The 14,959-nt window shown below is 37.6% G+C and overlaps 1 protein-coding gene across 1 annotated transcript in view; it reads right to left on the minus strand.

Annotated features, from left to right (window-relative positions):
* Positions 1-5,093: 5,093 nt before the first annotated feature.
* LOC108673665 (macrophage mannose receptor 1) overlaps positions 5,094-14,959 on the minus strand; it is a 50,530-nt gene continuing 40,664 nt past the window's right edge. Inside the window, exons 17-20 of the mRNA XM_018161523.2 lie at positions 9,999-10,112; positions 8,359-8,504; positions 5,722-5,779; positions 5,094-5,198 (exon numbers count right to left, since the gene is read on the minus strand). Of these exons, the coding sequence (XP_018017012.1) occupies positions 5,777-5,779; positions 8,359-8,504; positions 9,999-10,112 (263 nt within the window). The 3' untranslated portion in view covers positions 5,094-5,198; positions 5,722-5,776. The remainder of the gene's footprint in view (positions 5,199-5,721; positions 5,780-8,358; positions 8,505-9,998; positions 10,113-14,959) is intronic.

Here is a 14,959-nt window from a genome sequence, read left to right on the forward strand (position 1 = left end):
GAGAATTTGTGCATTGGTTATTTGTAGAAAGAAAGATATTGACCGTTGTCAATAAATGTAGGTAAATATTTACAGGCAGTGCGAGCTCCCGCCCCTAGTACATTACGAACTTCGGAACATATTCCCGCTAGTCTGACAGTCATACCGTCTGGCGTCCGCTAGTCATGCCGCTAGTTCCTAGCTCACAAAATATTGTACTGCCGCTAGTGTGTTTATGTTCGTTCTAGTTGTGTTAAAAACAACATAATTTTTTCAGTATCATTATTATGCAATGTAAAAAAACATATAGTTTATTTTCGACTCTGAATGAAGATGGTTTGATCATTTAATATTTGGTACACGGTAACTCGAGTCGCGCCACTCTCCCTATGGCGCCTTTTAACAAAATCCGTTAAAAGAAAGGCATCAAATTGCTGTCTGGAGAATTAGTCAGTAGTAGACTTATTTCCATTCACTTTGGAGTTTGGAGTGATATTATTTAATAAAATTTTAGGTACAAGAGGTATTGATAAATGAAAATTTGACGTGAATTATATGGCTGTTTCTATTATGATTAGTGTACCTGTTCATAAATTATCCCTCAAGACGTCCACGCTGCTTCATCTTCCTGTATTCAAAATCAGTATGTCTTTGTTCGTTATATGATCTACACATAGAATATCTAGTTCCTGCTATTTTGATTCAATAATAGATATAAGTTTACTGTTTGTTTATTTATTTACTTACACTTTAAAATGCTATTCTGTTAATTAATAGGAACTTGAGTAGTCTAGTATAACATGAAAATTTATTATTATTAGGGGTCCAAGGGATAAGATCCTAAGAGGGTTAAAATATCAACAAAAATGTTTTATTAATATAATACCCCTCCTGAATGCTACCCTGTAGTGCTTCAATTTAATCTAATAATTTTCATATGAAATTTAACACCTGTCTTAAATTTACTATACAATGCAGGAATTTAATTACTTTTTAATCTTTGGATAAAGTTTTTTTTTTCACTGTTGAAGCATTACGAAGCAGAAGTGCAGAACACCCTGACAGTCTGACTTCTTCAGATCTGTTAGGAAGTGAATGAGTTCATAGGTTACCAGTATAGTTATCTTTCCATGCTGATGGCAGGAACAAGCTTCTTGGAGTTCAGAAGTTATATGTTGTGGCTGGTAATGAGACCGCACGAGATGTTAATGATCAGCTACAGTCATGGCATTGTGAATCGCTTGTAGTAGGAATGTGCTTGAAAAACATTTCTACATACAACAGCAAGTGGGACGCCTGTCGGAGACCACCACTGCCGTGCTTCGAATGGACTATCATGATACCTTCCCTGAAGAACGTAGCCTACAATACATCTTGACTGTAACGTTATCAGCCGCACGCCACCAGACAGATCACATCCATTGAATTAGATCAATCAGCCCACAGGAAAATAAGCCTGGCGTCGTATGGACCAGCGTCGTCTGCCAACACGCGAAAAAATTTTACACCACCCGGACGGAGCGCGTCGGAGCCGTCCGTATCTGTCCCGTGTGTCGAACCAGCCCACGGTCGAACGGCCACGCGTCGTACGACGATAAATTTTGGAACAGAACTATGCTATCTGGAACCTAACCCCAGATGCTGTGAGCTAAAAGTTACGTAATTTAGCGAAGCTGTAGAAGCCGCTCGTCGAAGGACGATAGATTTTGGAACAGAACTATACTTTCTGGAACCTAACCCCAATGCTGTGAGCTAAAAGTGACGGTCTGGTGGTGCACGGCAGGATGCACACAGTTCCACTGGCGACCTGGGCTGGTTGGTCACAGTCCATTGTCCGCAAATTACAATTCGAGCTAAAGTCAGGGTATGAAGTGATGATTCGATGCAACGTTCAGTGGTGCATAACCATTACTTTCTGGGCTATTCGCTTTAGAATATGGTGGCGTAAAGCTCCTAATATTTAAAGCAAGATGATGTCAAGGGCTGGTTACCGACGGTTGGCTAACTCCGCGGCTGATTGGTGGTCATCCGGAAATATGCTAGGCGTTCCTTTCAAGGCTGATTGGTGCACAAATTTGGTGGTGCACGGCTGCGTACCCCAGCAAGTTTAGGGATGCTTGACCCCCGTTTGTGATAGAATTGGGCTGACGCCTGCTTTGGTGCATAATAGTTAGCAAAATATATTTTTTCCTATGAATTAACATTGCAAATAAGCTATATTTAGTTTGGTGATAACATACATCTTTGAATTTCAGGAAATGGCTCCTCATCTTCTGGCGAAAATTTCCAAGCCATCTCAACGGATGAAGCTCCTTCCAGTGTTGTCCCTGTTGGAGGTACTGCTGCCCGTGCACCTGCTGCTGATATCCTACCTCATGCCTTCTCTTCTGGTGTTCTTTGACAGTCAAGAGACCATACTTCTACCGGTACTCCAGATCATGGTAAAAAAGGAGAAAGCCCCTACAGAACTGGTGCATTGGAATGTACGAGTCTGCAGTTGCTTCAGCAGCAAATGTTACAATTTGCTGGTTGCTAAGGGCCTTCTGAAAGACACAGATTTTTGGCTTGCTCTTCATGACATTGAACTATACCTATTCTTTCACCCACAAGGACAACAAAATTTGTCATCAAAGACAATTCTATTGTTGAAAGATGCCTTAAAAATGCTTATATATTTTGATGCAAACCACTAAGTCTTCTCTCTAGCTCATTAAGAAATTAATTTCATCCGCCTGGTTTGAAATTTGGTCCCGGCTTTTGTATATTGTTACAATGATTTGAGAAAGTCAGAAATAGTAACTTATGATGATGTGGGCTTCATTATTCTGTAATTTCGTTTGTTGTTTGAACTGGTTTCTCGAATGCAATTTGAAAGACCTAAATTTATTTTTGCGTGATTTTTTAATAGCATTGGGGTTTTGGACCTCTTCTATCATCCTATTATATTATTATACTCATTTTATTTTTGTGTTACAAAACATTTTAACCCACGGTGTGGAATAGGGACTGAGCTTTTATTTTCTGTAAGAGGATTATCGTGCTTCTAAAGTAAAATTATGTATGATATAAATGAATTTGTAAGGAAAGGTTTTGCTAAAAGAGCAGTTTCTAAATAAGTATTGTTCGAATGTTACTTTTCTTTGATCACTCCTTCCACAACATTCGCACAGTGCATGAAGTGTACGAACATTCGGTTCGTATGGTAGGCAAGCGATTTAACGCCTCAAGTGAGTCATACCTTAAATTTAAAGGGTATTGTTGGTCAGTATGACCAACAAATGGGGCAAGTGAGTCATAAAAGTAGATCAATTTAGGGACGGGCTATGACTCACCTAAGTGGGTCATCCCGATCCACCCATTTCTCTCAGTGTGTTGTGTGTTATGAATGACAAAGTGTTCGTATTAATTTGCTGTTTTATATTCCGTCTCACAGAGTTTCACCTGGATGTCTTAAAAAGAAATGGGTCTACAATTTTGGAATTGGTGTTATGAAAGCTTCGGTTCTGTTATGAGATCTTGAGTTTTAGTGTGTCGGGGGAATATCCAGCGTAGATACAGTGCTTGAATAAATATGGTAGGCGTGGTTCATGTGATCCTGTGAATTTCTTCATCAATCCCAATTTCATGAGGAGCTGCGGTAGAAGAATTTTATCAGAAGGCATCAACTAGTAACAGAGGGAATTTATGCACAAATTGTGAACAACCTTGGCTTCAAATGCTTTTTCTTTCAATAATTTCGTGTGGTTTCGACTGTCCCTTGCAAGCAGAAAATCAGGGTATTTGGTATGCATAGCTTATAGCTCTAGCAGCAGACGCAAGGCTACCAAATTCCTGCCCACTTGCCAGAAGTGGTCGTTGTTTTTTAATTCCCGAGCTTCGAACGTTTCCTTGTGTAACGACGACCTGCTGGGATAAAACCTACGCACCGTCGTGGTCTAGTGAAACTAGTAAGAAATTTCTTGATGATGTTAAAAAAATAAATCATTCCGCAATATCAAAATCACTTAATAAATTTGGGAATCATTCTTTCGGAATGTACATTATGAAGTAACTTGACTGCTTCTAAAAAGTGAACAAACAAGTCAGAAGTGAACAGATGATAATTAAATAAATTTCCCAATTCGATAATCTCCTTAAAAAACAAATTTGGTCGAGTATCATCTTCGCTGTCATAACCTTATTCAACGGCGTGTTCAGACACCCTACGCACGTCAATCTTCATTGATATTGTTTCCAATACGATGAGTACAACTTCTATCACAATTAGATTCATTTGTTACTTTAAATATTTTATTTCCAACGGGAATAATCTCCGGTTTCCTCAGTGATAATAATTGAGTAGAACAATTATCGGGGCAAACGCTATGGCGGGGCTGAAACTTGATACATCGTTTCGCATCTAACACGTTGACTCCAGTTGCTTCATCTTGTACCATTATTTAATTTTTTGTACTATTATAAATACAGGGTTACCAGTCAATCTTGTTTTCCGGCCAAATACCGCGATTTAGTTCTTTCAATTGCGTTGGCTGGGTAAAATTTATGATATGGGTACTTCTTAATTAAATTAAAAGAAATTAATTGAATTTTTACAGATCAAACTACAAAGATACTAGTATATATTGAGTTACTGGCCTTTTTGGCCTTTTTTGTTTACGGACTTGGCCGTTTTTAGGCCATCTGGCAACCCTGAATTATTTACTTCTACGTCATGGAGAAATACATTTCGTGGTACGCATATGTACCACTTCGGAGTCAACGTGTTGACTTAACTCAAACGTGGGAGATCAGAATAAACATTTTCAATTGCATATATACTTGCAAGCATTAAATCAGAGCGGACAACATTCGCTATAACTTACCCTACAATAATTTTTATCAATTATATGATCTTTGTTTTAATTTCTCTGTGAAATAAGAAACATTTTAGGTTGACAAACAATTATTGGTAGGTAGTGTATGGATCTAAATGCATATTCATTATAAAATCAATAATTAAACAGAGCTAATATTATTGTTAAGATTGTTAACACAAGAAGAAAAGACAGACACTACTCGGGACGTTCAACTTGTTTCCTCTGCATTCTCTGATGGCTTGTTTTAAATTTGTAATAAAGATAAAAGCACAAGCGCGTGTGATGCCTACACCGTAGAGTGCTGACTGTCATCTTCTCCCTCTGTCTTCGTCTCTTGCACGGTCACAAATGGAGGTCCAGCGCCTGCACACACAAGCAACAAGATTACAATTTCATTTTTTATCAATAAAACCGTTCGCTGCAGTTGAATGCTGATGTTTATATAAGATAGAATTTGAAATTTTTTTATTTAAAATGAATTTTCAATTACTGAATATACTACACGAATTTCAAACTAATTCTACTTTTTGCCTGAAAAATTCCTCTTGCAAAAATTCAGATAACAAGCCGCTCAGTACAGCGTTCCGCGGATTCAAAAAATTCAAGATGCTCGAGAATTCCGTTCTCTATAATCTCGATTTTCATAATCCACTTTTTGAAAAAAAGTCAGAAAATTCATGAAATACGATATAGATCATAGAACAGTTTAATATGATAAACAATTATCATCTCTTGAGGTTTTTTCGTACTAGTGCTATACATAGGTGAGGGCATTGTTATTTTGCTTAACAGCACTCTATTAGTATCAGCAAAGTACTTCGTCTTTGAACGCTATCCTGTCGATAACATATACTGTGATTGTAGCTCCTGTCGATGACATACTCACCAGGTATTTTTTGTGCCTGTTGAAGGTGGGATACTTTGTGCAGCGGCATTCCGAGTTACTGCGAAAGCGAAATGAAGAAAAGTTAAATGTGAAATGAAAGTAAAAAAATCAAGTATTAGATATATCATCAAGCAATATTGATTACCTATGCCCATGCAAAAACTTTCGAAATAAATTTTTACAGTCTCCCATAATTGTGTTCTTCATCGAGCTGCCTCGAGTCTTCTTCTAGTACCATAATTCATGGTTACATTAATCTGCATCAAGGCAGGCATGAAAAATATATAGTTGCGTAGAAATATTGGAAAATTTTTGTTTCTGGTCAGCCGTGATGAAGCAATTGTTCCGAGTAGAAGCAATTGCAAGTAAATCGGTTGACTCTAAAATCTGTCGCGCATTGCAATCACAATTAGATGCAGGCCGTGTGTTTGGCAACTGAACATTTTACCAGCACCTAACGTGTCGATGTCCAATATTTTACGATCAGTCAACTATCGAAACAAAGTTGCGTTTTTCAAAAGAAAATAATGAAAGGACTGCATAATGAATATTGGACTGAACAGTAACTGTAAAATGCCTTGCGCGTGCCCGGCTTTACCCAGTCGAATTTTACGTTCCATTAGCGGTGGCCCCAGAATACACACAGTCGGTTTAGAGGAGAATCAAGCGCATATCGGCCACCTACATCATTCGGCGGCTATTAAGGAGCCGATTGCACGCTAGACCGAATGTTCGTAATCAAACCGAAAAGCGCAGCTGCTTAGGCTTCTCTGGTCAGACGTCATTTGAATGAACCATGATCATCTCCCGCTCATGATATGGCGTCGATGTGTGTTCACGAGTACGTTTGTTAACTCATATGATGGAACAAAATGGGACCAGACTTTTCAATTTTTTTAGCTCACGTGGTAGTTAACGAGTAGTTCTATTACGTGCTTCACAAAATTCATGGATAAACTTGATACAAAGTACGTGGCAGCAAAAAATCAATCCCTTTAGCTCTATCAGGCAATTTCAAAGTCGTGCCATGAAGTAGATGACTGATACCTAATTGGCAGAACCAGCAACAAATGCACGTTCGGTTTTACATTCAAGGCCAACAAATTTATATTGAATATTCAGGTCTCTACGATGTTGGGATGGCACTGCTTGGTGGAGTACGTGTAGCTGTGCACTGCCTGGTGAAAAGCATTGTACATAACAATATACCTTCGTATCGTAATTTCCAGCGAGTAATTGGATATCAAGTGTGGCATATACCATGAAATTGTCCCAAAAATTTATATAAGGCAAAGGCACATTGGTTAGCCGGATGGCCCTAATATTTGAGCAAAAAATGAAAGCTCTGGAGGGATGAGTGAACAATAGCTATTCTGGATCTTCAACCCCAAAAAAACAAAGAGGTATATTTTATTTGGGCAATACTGCTCATATATACAAAGAAAGGTTTCGGATGATCGGCTACTTGTTTCTTGGTTTGAACCTTCCCTTACATATTTACATACAAAATTTGTGGCACTTTTTCACGTACGTTACTGAGTAATGGTAAATGAGGTAGATAGTGTGATACCGTTATGAAAGGGGAAGAATGTTTGGAACTGGTGGATGGCAAAGAATATTTGGTACTGCTGAATGGGGCAGAATTTTTGTTATGGGGCAGAGAATTAGGATGAATTTTTGGTGCTGTTGAATATGGCGAAATGTTTGGTAATGTTGTAGTATTTTTTTCGTGCAGATTGGAGCTGATGATTAAAAAAATGCACAAATTGTTCCATGTTTACTACACGTCATGAAGACTAAAATTTTACCAATGTAATTTTTTGTCCAGCTGGAAAAAGGTCGATCTCTTCATTCCTTCGTCCACAACTATACTTTTTTCCAGTATTTTATTTTTGCTATCTGTTCTTTCTATATGTTCTTATTTATCTTTTATTATCTGTTCTGTCAGCCTTTGAATTAGATAAAAAGTTGTAATAGGCAATCAAATACTCCTCCCTGCTTCCCTATAAGGGAAGAGAAGGTATTTTGTCTGTTTTCAGATTTGACCGAGCACATCCTGGAAGGTATCAAGTGACTAATACTCTCGTCATATATATATAGTACCCAGAGAAATTTTTGTTCATTTGTGTATTCCATGCATAAAACATGATAATTATTGTCATTTCATTATGTTTATTTGTGCATTAGGTTCTAATCCAGCCACAAATAAAACAGACAAATAATTAAAAGTAATATGCATAAATGTCAGAGGATTGCTTCGATTAAAACATTCAATAATATATACATATATAATTACTATAAATAATTGCCTTATGAATACCAATAATTCATAAACTCGGCGTGCTATGGAAAGAACCAAGACAGTTTTTAATTTGGGAGCGAAAATTCTTTTCAGCACACACAAAATGGTATCAAAACCATTTTTTACCAGTGTATTGTGTGCATGATTTGCATCATTGCATTTTTAGTTATCATTAGAATTTAGCTTTAAAAGAATACAAGACTTAAAGAGCGACACCAGACCCTAATAAGTTTAATTATGTTTTTTTGGCAATAAGTAAAATCAATGTATTCTCAATGCAACTTTTTGTATTTTCAACGCATCATTCACAAGTGTCGGTACCAAGAAGTACTCACACTAATACGTCCAGATGACGGCGGTACAAGGCTGGTTATGGTGGCAGATTTCTTACAGAAATAATAATTCACGGCGAGATAATTGTACTGCGTCCACAGCAAACCGTTGACTTGGGCCAGGTAGAAATTGGAACTTGGAGTAGGAGCTGAAACATACGAGTATATATATAAAGAATATGGCAAAAATCATCATATGGAAGATCCCTGAAAAAAAAGATAGATTTTGTCCAGCGTAGCTTTAGATATTGGAATAATACTAGAGTGTTTTCTTCATTTTGATTAATATTCTTTCAATTGCAACATACTTGTCAAATAAGAACTTCAGTTTTCGCTTTACCCAACATCGTGTGACCCTCACATTTCGAAGGATACTGAAATCGCTGTTATTTTCATCAAAACAAACTCGTTTCTATAGTAAGCACGAGCTGAATAATGAATAACTTATGGCTATTGGTCTTTACCACTTTATTAACAACATTAATTTAATGACTTATTAAATTATTTCAATGAGAATGATGCCCTTGCTCCTTTGCAGCAAGTTTGTGTGACTCAAGTCACATCCGTTATCTAGTTCAGCACAAACCTGTTTAGGGCTAAAGATTTTACAACCAAAAGGGTTAAAGCAATCATTTTAAAAGAGAAATGTTAATATTAAAAAATTTTAAATAAGGAAATATTTTTTTCACGTCAGTGAAAGATTTTTTAGGTCGAAAATATATTTTTTTCAAGTTAAGGATATGATTTTTTAGGTTGTTAATAAATGAATGGATGTAATACTTTTATTACATTTTCCTATTTCAAGCTGTAAAGCGTTGTTTTATAATCTTTAAAACAAAAAAATATGCAATGGGGGTAAAGGGACCAGGGGTGGCAGGCCGCCTTGCCCCGAGCCCATATGGGCCCATTGCCCATGGGGGTGGGGCAATGGGCCCATTTTGACACTTATTACAAAATAGTGTTTCGTTGAAAATTGAATAACTCTATAAGCTTCTTATTCACATCATACATTCCTCAATAGTTGTAACTTTCAACAAAACAATGAACTACCTCGTATCAATTGAAACTTCATCAAAAATTTAGTTTAAAAAAGGGGTGGGCTCGCTGCACCATGTTATTCCATATTTTTAATTTTTTCTATGATTTTCTCGTCTTAATTAATGAACAACTTATTCTTGTTTCAACTTGATAAACTTATCGAATGTCAGACTAATTTTTTATTTTTTTATCTATAGATCAGAAATGCCCAACATAAGTAACATGTAAAAAAATTAAATGATTAGATGTATTTTGATCTCATAAATGAATTTCCGTTTCGTATATAAGTAACTAGAATCTTGTTCAAACGTTAATGCTTTCTTATAAATAAAGGAAACCTCTGCTACTGATTAAGCTTCCAAATGCATCACATGGAGCAATTTTAGATGAAATTCTGTGATAAACCGCAGGCGTAATCGTATCCCTACTTTCGAATTGTCTCCATAGAATTTTGTTACGCATAAGTAAATCGAAATGGCTGTTCATTTGTTCATAATAAATGCAGTTATGGACAGCCATCACAATTCTCACATTATTTTTTACTGATTTTAATTGCTTTACACGGTAAATTTTTTAAATGTATGAATAAAAATTAATTACAATACCTGAAATAACAGAGGAAAAACTTGTGTAGAGCACTGGGGAGCCGTCGCTCCAGGTTAACTTGCCATCTGGAGCCGTAACTTTAAGTCCAATGTGATGATAATAGTAGTAGTTAACTGTAGAAGAGTCGAGGTTATGCTCAGGGAAAACTGCTATAATATAAAACATCTTTGTTGGAATCATTTCTCGGTAAATATCATTAACATAACCACGTAATAGGATGACTGGATATGTATAATTTATCGACTCTACTTTAATTGACTACATAATAATAATACAGGGTCCGCCATATTTATGGCAACGGATGTTAGCTATATAAAAATAAATTGATTTCTAGGAGACTTTTCCTTTATTATGAAGCCTAATATCATCTATTAATTCCCCTATTTTATATTGCAGAAGTCTAAGGTGTCTAAATTTACTATTACCTATAGCAGTAAATAGAAATGCAATTGTAACCCTTCATGAAAAGGGCGAGAGTATTTCAGTCATTGCAAAAAGCTCCAAATTCGTCGTGAAACTGTGTGTAAGGTGCTAAAAAATTCAAGGAAACTGGTGAAACATGCAACCGACCTTGTCAAGGAAGGAAACGAAGTGTCCGAACAAAACAATTGGTTAAAAAACGAGGGAGAAGTTGAGAAAACCTCGTCGCTCAGCTGCAAAATTAGCTGCAGAAGCAGGAGTCAGTCAGATATCAGTGCGTAGAGTCCTCAAAGATGACCTCAAAATATCCCCTTACAAGATGCAAACAAGGCATGAACTAACAGACCGTCATGAACGAATGAGGCTCGAAAGATGCCAGCACATTCTGGATCTCATTGAGGATGGCACGCTGCCCAACTTGGTGTTCAGCGACGAGAGAAAATTTGACATTTAACAAAGCGTTAACCGTCAAAATGACAGAGTTTGGAGTAGAGATGGATCTGTGGCAACCAGAACAGCAACACGATATCAAAATCCCATGTCCGTGATGGTTTGGGCCGCGGTAATTGCCGCTGGGAGGTCCCCACTAGTTTTTGCCCCCTCAGGAGTGAAATTGAACAGTCAGCGATACATTTCAGACATTTTGGAAGCTGTGTTGTTACCTTGGGCCCGTAATCACTTCAACGACTCACCATGGAGTTTTCAACAAGACTTTGCCCCATCACCTGGCTCAAAAATGACCCAAAACTGGATTCAGGGTCACATCCCAGCGTTCATTGGCACAAATGAATGGCCCTCAAGAAGCCCTGATTTGAATCCTCTCGACTTTTCTCTGTTGGCTATTTTAGAGAGTAGAATCTGCAGAACACCTTATGATTCTTTGGATAATTTGGAGTCTAAATTGACAAGAGAATGGGACTTGATCCCTCAAGAAATACTGTGTGTCATCTGTGTAGCTATCTCGCGTAGATTGGAGGCCGTCATTAAAACTAAGGGTGGTCATATTGAATAAATATGTCTGAGAATTGTTTAGGTAATTCTTCGCTTCTAGCTCATCCAATAAAAAACAATGCACCTGTTTGTTTCATTGAGAAATAACAAAAAACATGCGTTGCCATAAATATGGCGGACCATATTTGTGTAATAATAATAATAATAATAAATAATAGTAATAATAATAATGATAATAATATTGATAATAATAATAATAATAATATTAATAATAGCGGTTTCAGCGTTTATTAGGCCGTAGGCCGGTCGCCGATTCTTAACATAGCAGAATATTCACAGCTTGTTGCGGGCTCGAACGCGCAACTCACTGATTCAATTTTGCTTTGCTTAACCGCCCTGCCTTCTCGCCGATTCTGACCATATAAACTGGTGCACAGAGCTGGGATCGAACCCGCGCCTCTATATATATGCTCCAATCCTGGTACTCTGAACTTTAACCACTGGGCCACCCTGCCCGCTATTATTATTATAACCGAACCCGTTATAATCTTCAGAGTATTCTTCTTGGAGGATAATTCCCTGATGAGGAGTTTGTTCTGCCATGATTTATAGAAGGTGGAAGTATGCAGAAACCGTTTGTACAGTTTAAATCTCAGTAATTTGGGAAAAACACCATGAACCTTGCGCTCCAGCACAAAAATCAATGTCCAGTGCTAACCTTACTATGGCATCTTTTGACGTGGAAAATTTATTTACCAATGAGCCTCTTCATGAAACCATTGAAATCTGCCTCTCTGTTAATATGTAAATGATCTCGTTATAGGGTTGCAACGTAGTTTTTTTTATCTCTTCTGGAATTATCTATTGTATACCTTTTTTTATATTTGCTAACAATTTTTGTCGACAGATTGACGGTTTCGGCATGAGTCTTCCGCTTGGTCCAACCTCTGCGAATATTTTCCGGTGTTTTCATAAGATTTCTTGGCTGTCCAATTGCCCTCCTGATATTGAGCAAATTTTCTACAACAGATACGTTAATGAAACTTAGTGAATTTTCAAGCATCCCTCTCATGTCAAATTCTTCCTCGATTACCTGAATTTGCTACATAAATCCAGCAAATTTACTATGGAGCTTGAATCAAACAATGGCCTGTCCTTCCTCGACTGCAATATTAATAAATTCAATGGCCACTTTCAAACTTCTGTATTCCGAAAATCGACTTCCACAGTTCTCAGTACCTGTTTTTTTAGCTCTTATTCGATTTGAGATTATTAGGCTTCAAACACTTCTACTTCGGGGCTTTCGTATATGTTCTACTCAATTACCATGCTCTGCACGCTGAATTCGATTTCATACGCAACATCGTCTCGCTTAATGGATTTCCGACTAATCTGGTGTTTAACTAAATAAAGAAATTAATGTCCAAGCCGTACAATGAGATTGCTCCCGAGCGCGACAGTAGGAATGTTGTTAATTGCTTTCTTCCATACTTAGGCCCTGCATCCTAAACTATGTCTAGGGAGCTGAATCTTTTGTTCCCAAAGAACTTCCCAAATGTTAATCTTCGTGTTTTATTTGTGAACAATTTTAAATCGGTTCTTTTTACAACACTTCTCTTTAACCTCACTTCTTGTTGTTTGTCTGTCTGTCTTTATCTTTATTCTAGAGTCACAGGATAAACATATGGGAAGGAGTTGTAAAACTGGTCTCTTGCTTCCGCGCCCCCTCATACGGCTGTGCGCACTCAAGCCGAGCAGTGCGATGTTTCTGATAATGACTTCAAGGTTTTAGCTTCCACTTCTGGTGTTTCCGATTACTACATTTTATAATCGTTATATATTTTTAAACAGAGGACTAGTTTAAATTCAGCTTTTAGCTCTTACCCATTTGAAATTGTGAATAGATAGGTTTTACCGTTCAAGTATTTTATAATCTTAACTATTAATAATTGATTTATCTGTGTTCTAGAATTCTCTAACTGACGATGGAGCTGGACTCCGAAACGTTTTTTATAAAGATTGTACGAATTTTCGTGGTGGTTTCTTTGCTTTTAAGTTTTAAATAATAATTACACAACCGCAACCTGAATATTATTCTAAAAAAAACTTAGCGGTACTATAAATAGAATGACAGGCATAAAATGCTCATATGCGAGTGAAATGAATGGTAGACTTTTATAAATTTTTACTCTCTGACACCTTCTAGATCATAAATTAGTTGATACCGTTATTACACCAGGAAAAATTCAAGAACAGCGAATCTTTTCAAGAAAACTAGCATAATGGAACATGCTAAAATCAAAATGTTTATCCTATCTTTCACGAATATATGCTATCTTTTCAACAGGTAGATGCGTATGCAATCTTATTACTAGTATTGGATGGCAGAATTAGCTTGCTTGAATAAGGGCGGTTAGTGACCGAACAATTAAATTATTTAAATTTTTTTCATGGTCAAACCTTCAGAAGACGTTGGTTGATAAAAATGCACGTTATAAGAAGTGATCCAAATTCAAAAGAAGTAATCCAAAACGAACAAATGTCATCGCTAAATGCGTCTCGTTACTTGATAATTAATTATTAGTAGATTCTAAACGTTGTTAATTAATAAAAAATAGTTCCAAAAATCTGAATTCTGATCAACCAACTTATAATGAAGGTTCGACCCTGAAAAAATTTTTAATCAATGAATTCTCTGGTCATTTACCACCCTCATTTATTAATATAATTATGCATGAGCCTAGAGTTGTATGTGGTCATACTTCTGAATAAAACGAATGTGAATATCAAATTCTGGCAAGCTGCCAGCATTTGTCTGTGTGTGTGTGTGTGTGTGTGTGTGCGGTGCCACTATGAAAGAGTAGAAAATAACGAGAAGTGATACAGAGTGGCCAAAAAGAGAAAAGCTACCATATAAATAAATGGAAAAAACGGAAAAATCATCTTCCGCACAAATGACTTTGGATGCTCTATTTGGATATTGATTGAATTATCTCCACCATCAACATATATATGTACTATCAAAACAGAACGAAGATGAGATGTATTTTCAATACACAATTATTCATCTGTTCAACATTTTTTAGTTTCATTTAGTTTTTTGTACTTGTTCGAAAAAGAAAATATGACGATGGTGATTATGATGATGAACATGAATTATTGTGAGATCAAAGTAAGACTTTGCTCGGTGGTTCGCCTCCAGTGGCGCAAGGGGGACTCGCCCGGGGCCGGCAGCTGTTGGCCCCTGGAGCGGCAAAGGATCCACCAGGGGGCGGGGGGCAATGTGGGATCAAGCCGTAAGGGGAGATGCCCAACATCCCCCCGTTCACAACAGAGGAAGAAGGGAGTAGCCGCCCCGGACCCCTCTATAAAAACTTTCGAGGCGAGGGCCCCTCGGGGGCCCGCATCGGTGCCTGCCGGACGGTGGCGAACCGTTTTGGACAGGCTGGCAGCGGCCCTTAGGGTGATTGGACTCCAGTCCATTCACCCGCACCCTGGGCCGAGGAACTGGAGGGGGCGGAGGGGAGTGGGGGAGAGGCGAAGAGAAGAGAGGAGGGGGAGGCGTCACGAGGGTCGGAGGAGGAGGAGG

The sequence above is a fragment of the Hyalella azteca genome, unplaced genomic scaffold (assembly GCF_000764305.2).
Source record: "Hyalella azteca isolate HAZT.00-mixed unplaced genomic scaffold, Hazt_2.0.2 contig9392, whole genome shotgun sequence".
Taxonomy (NCBI): domain Eukaryota; kingdom Metazoa; phylum Arthropoda; class Malacostraca; order Amphipoda; family Hyalellidae; genus Hyalella; species Hyalella azteca.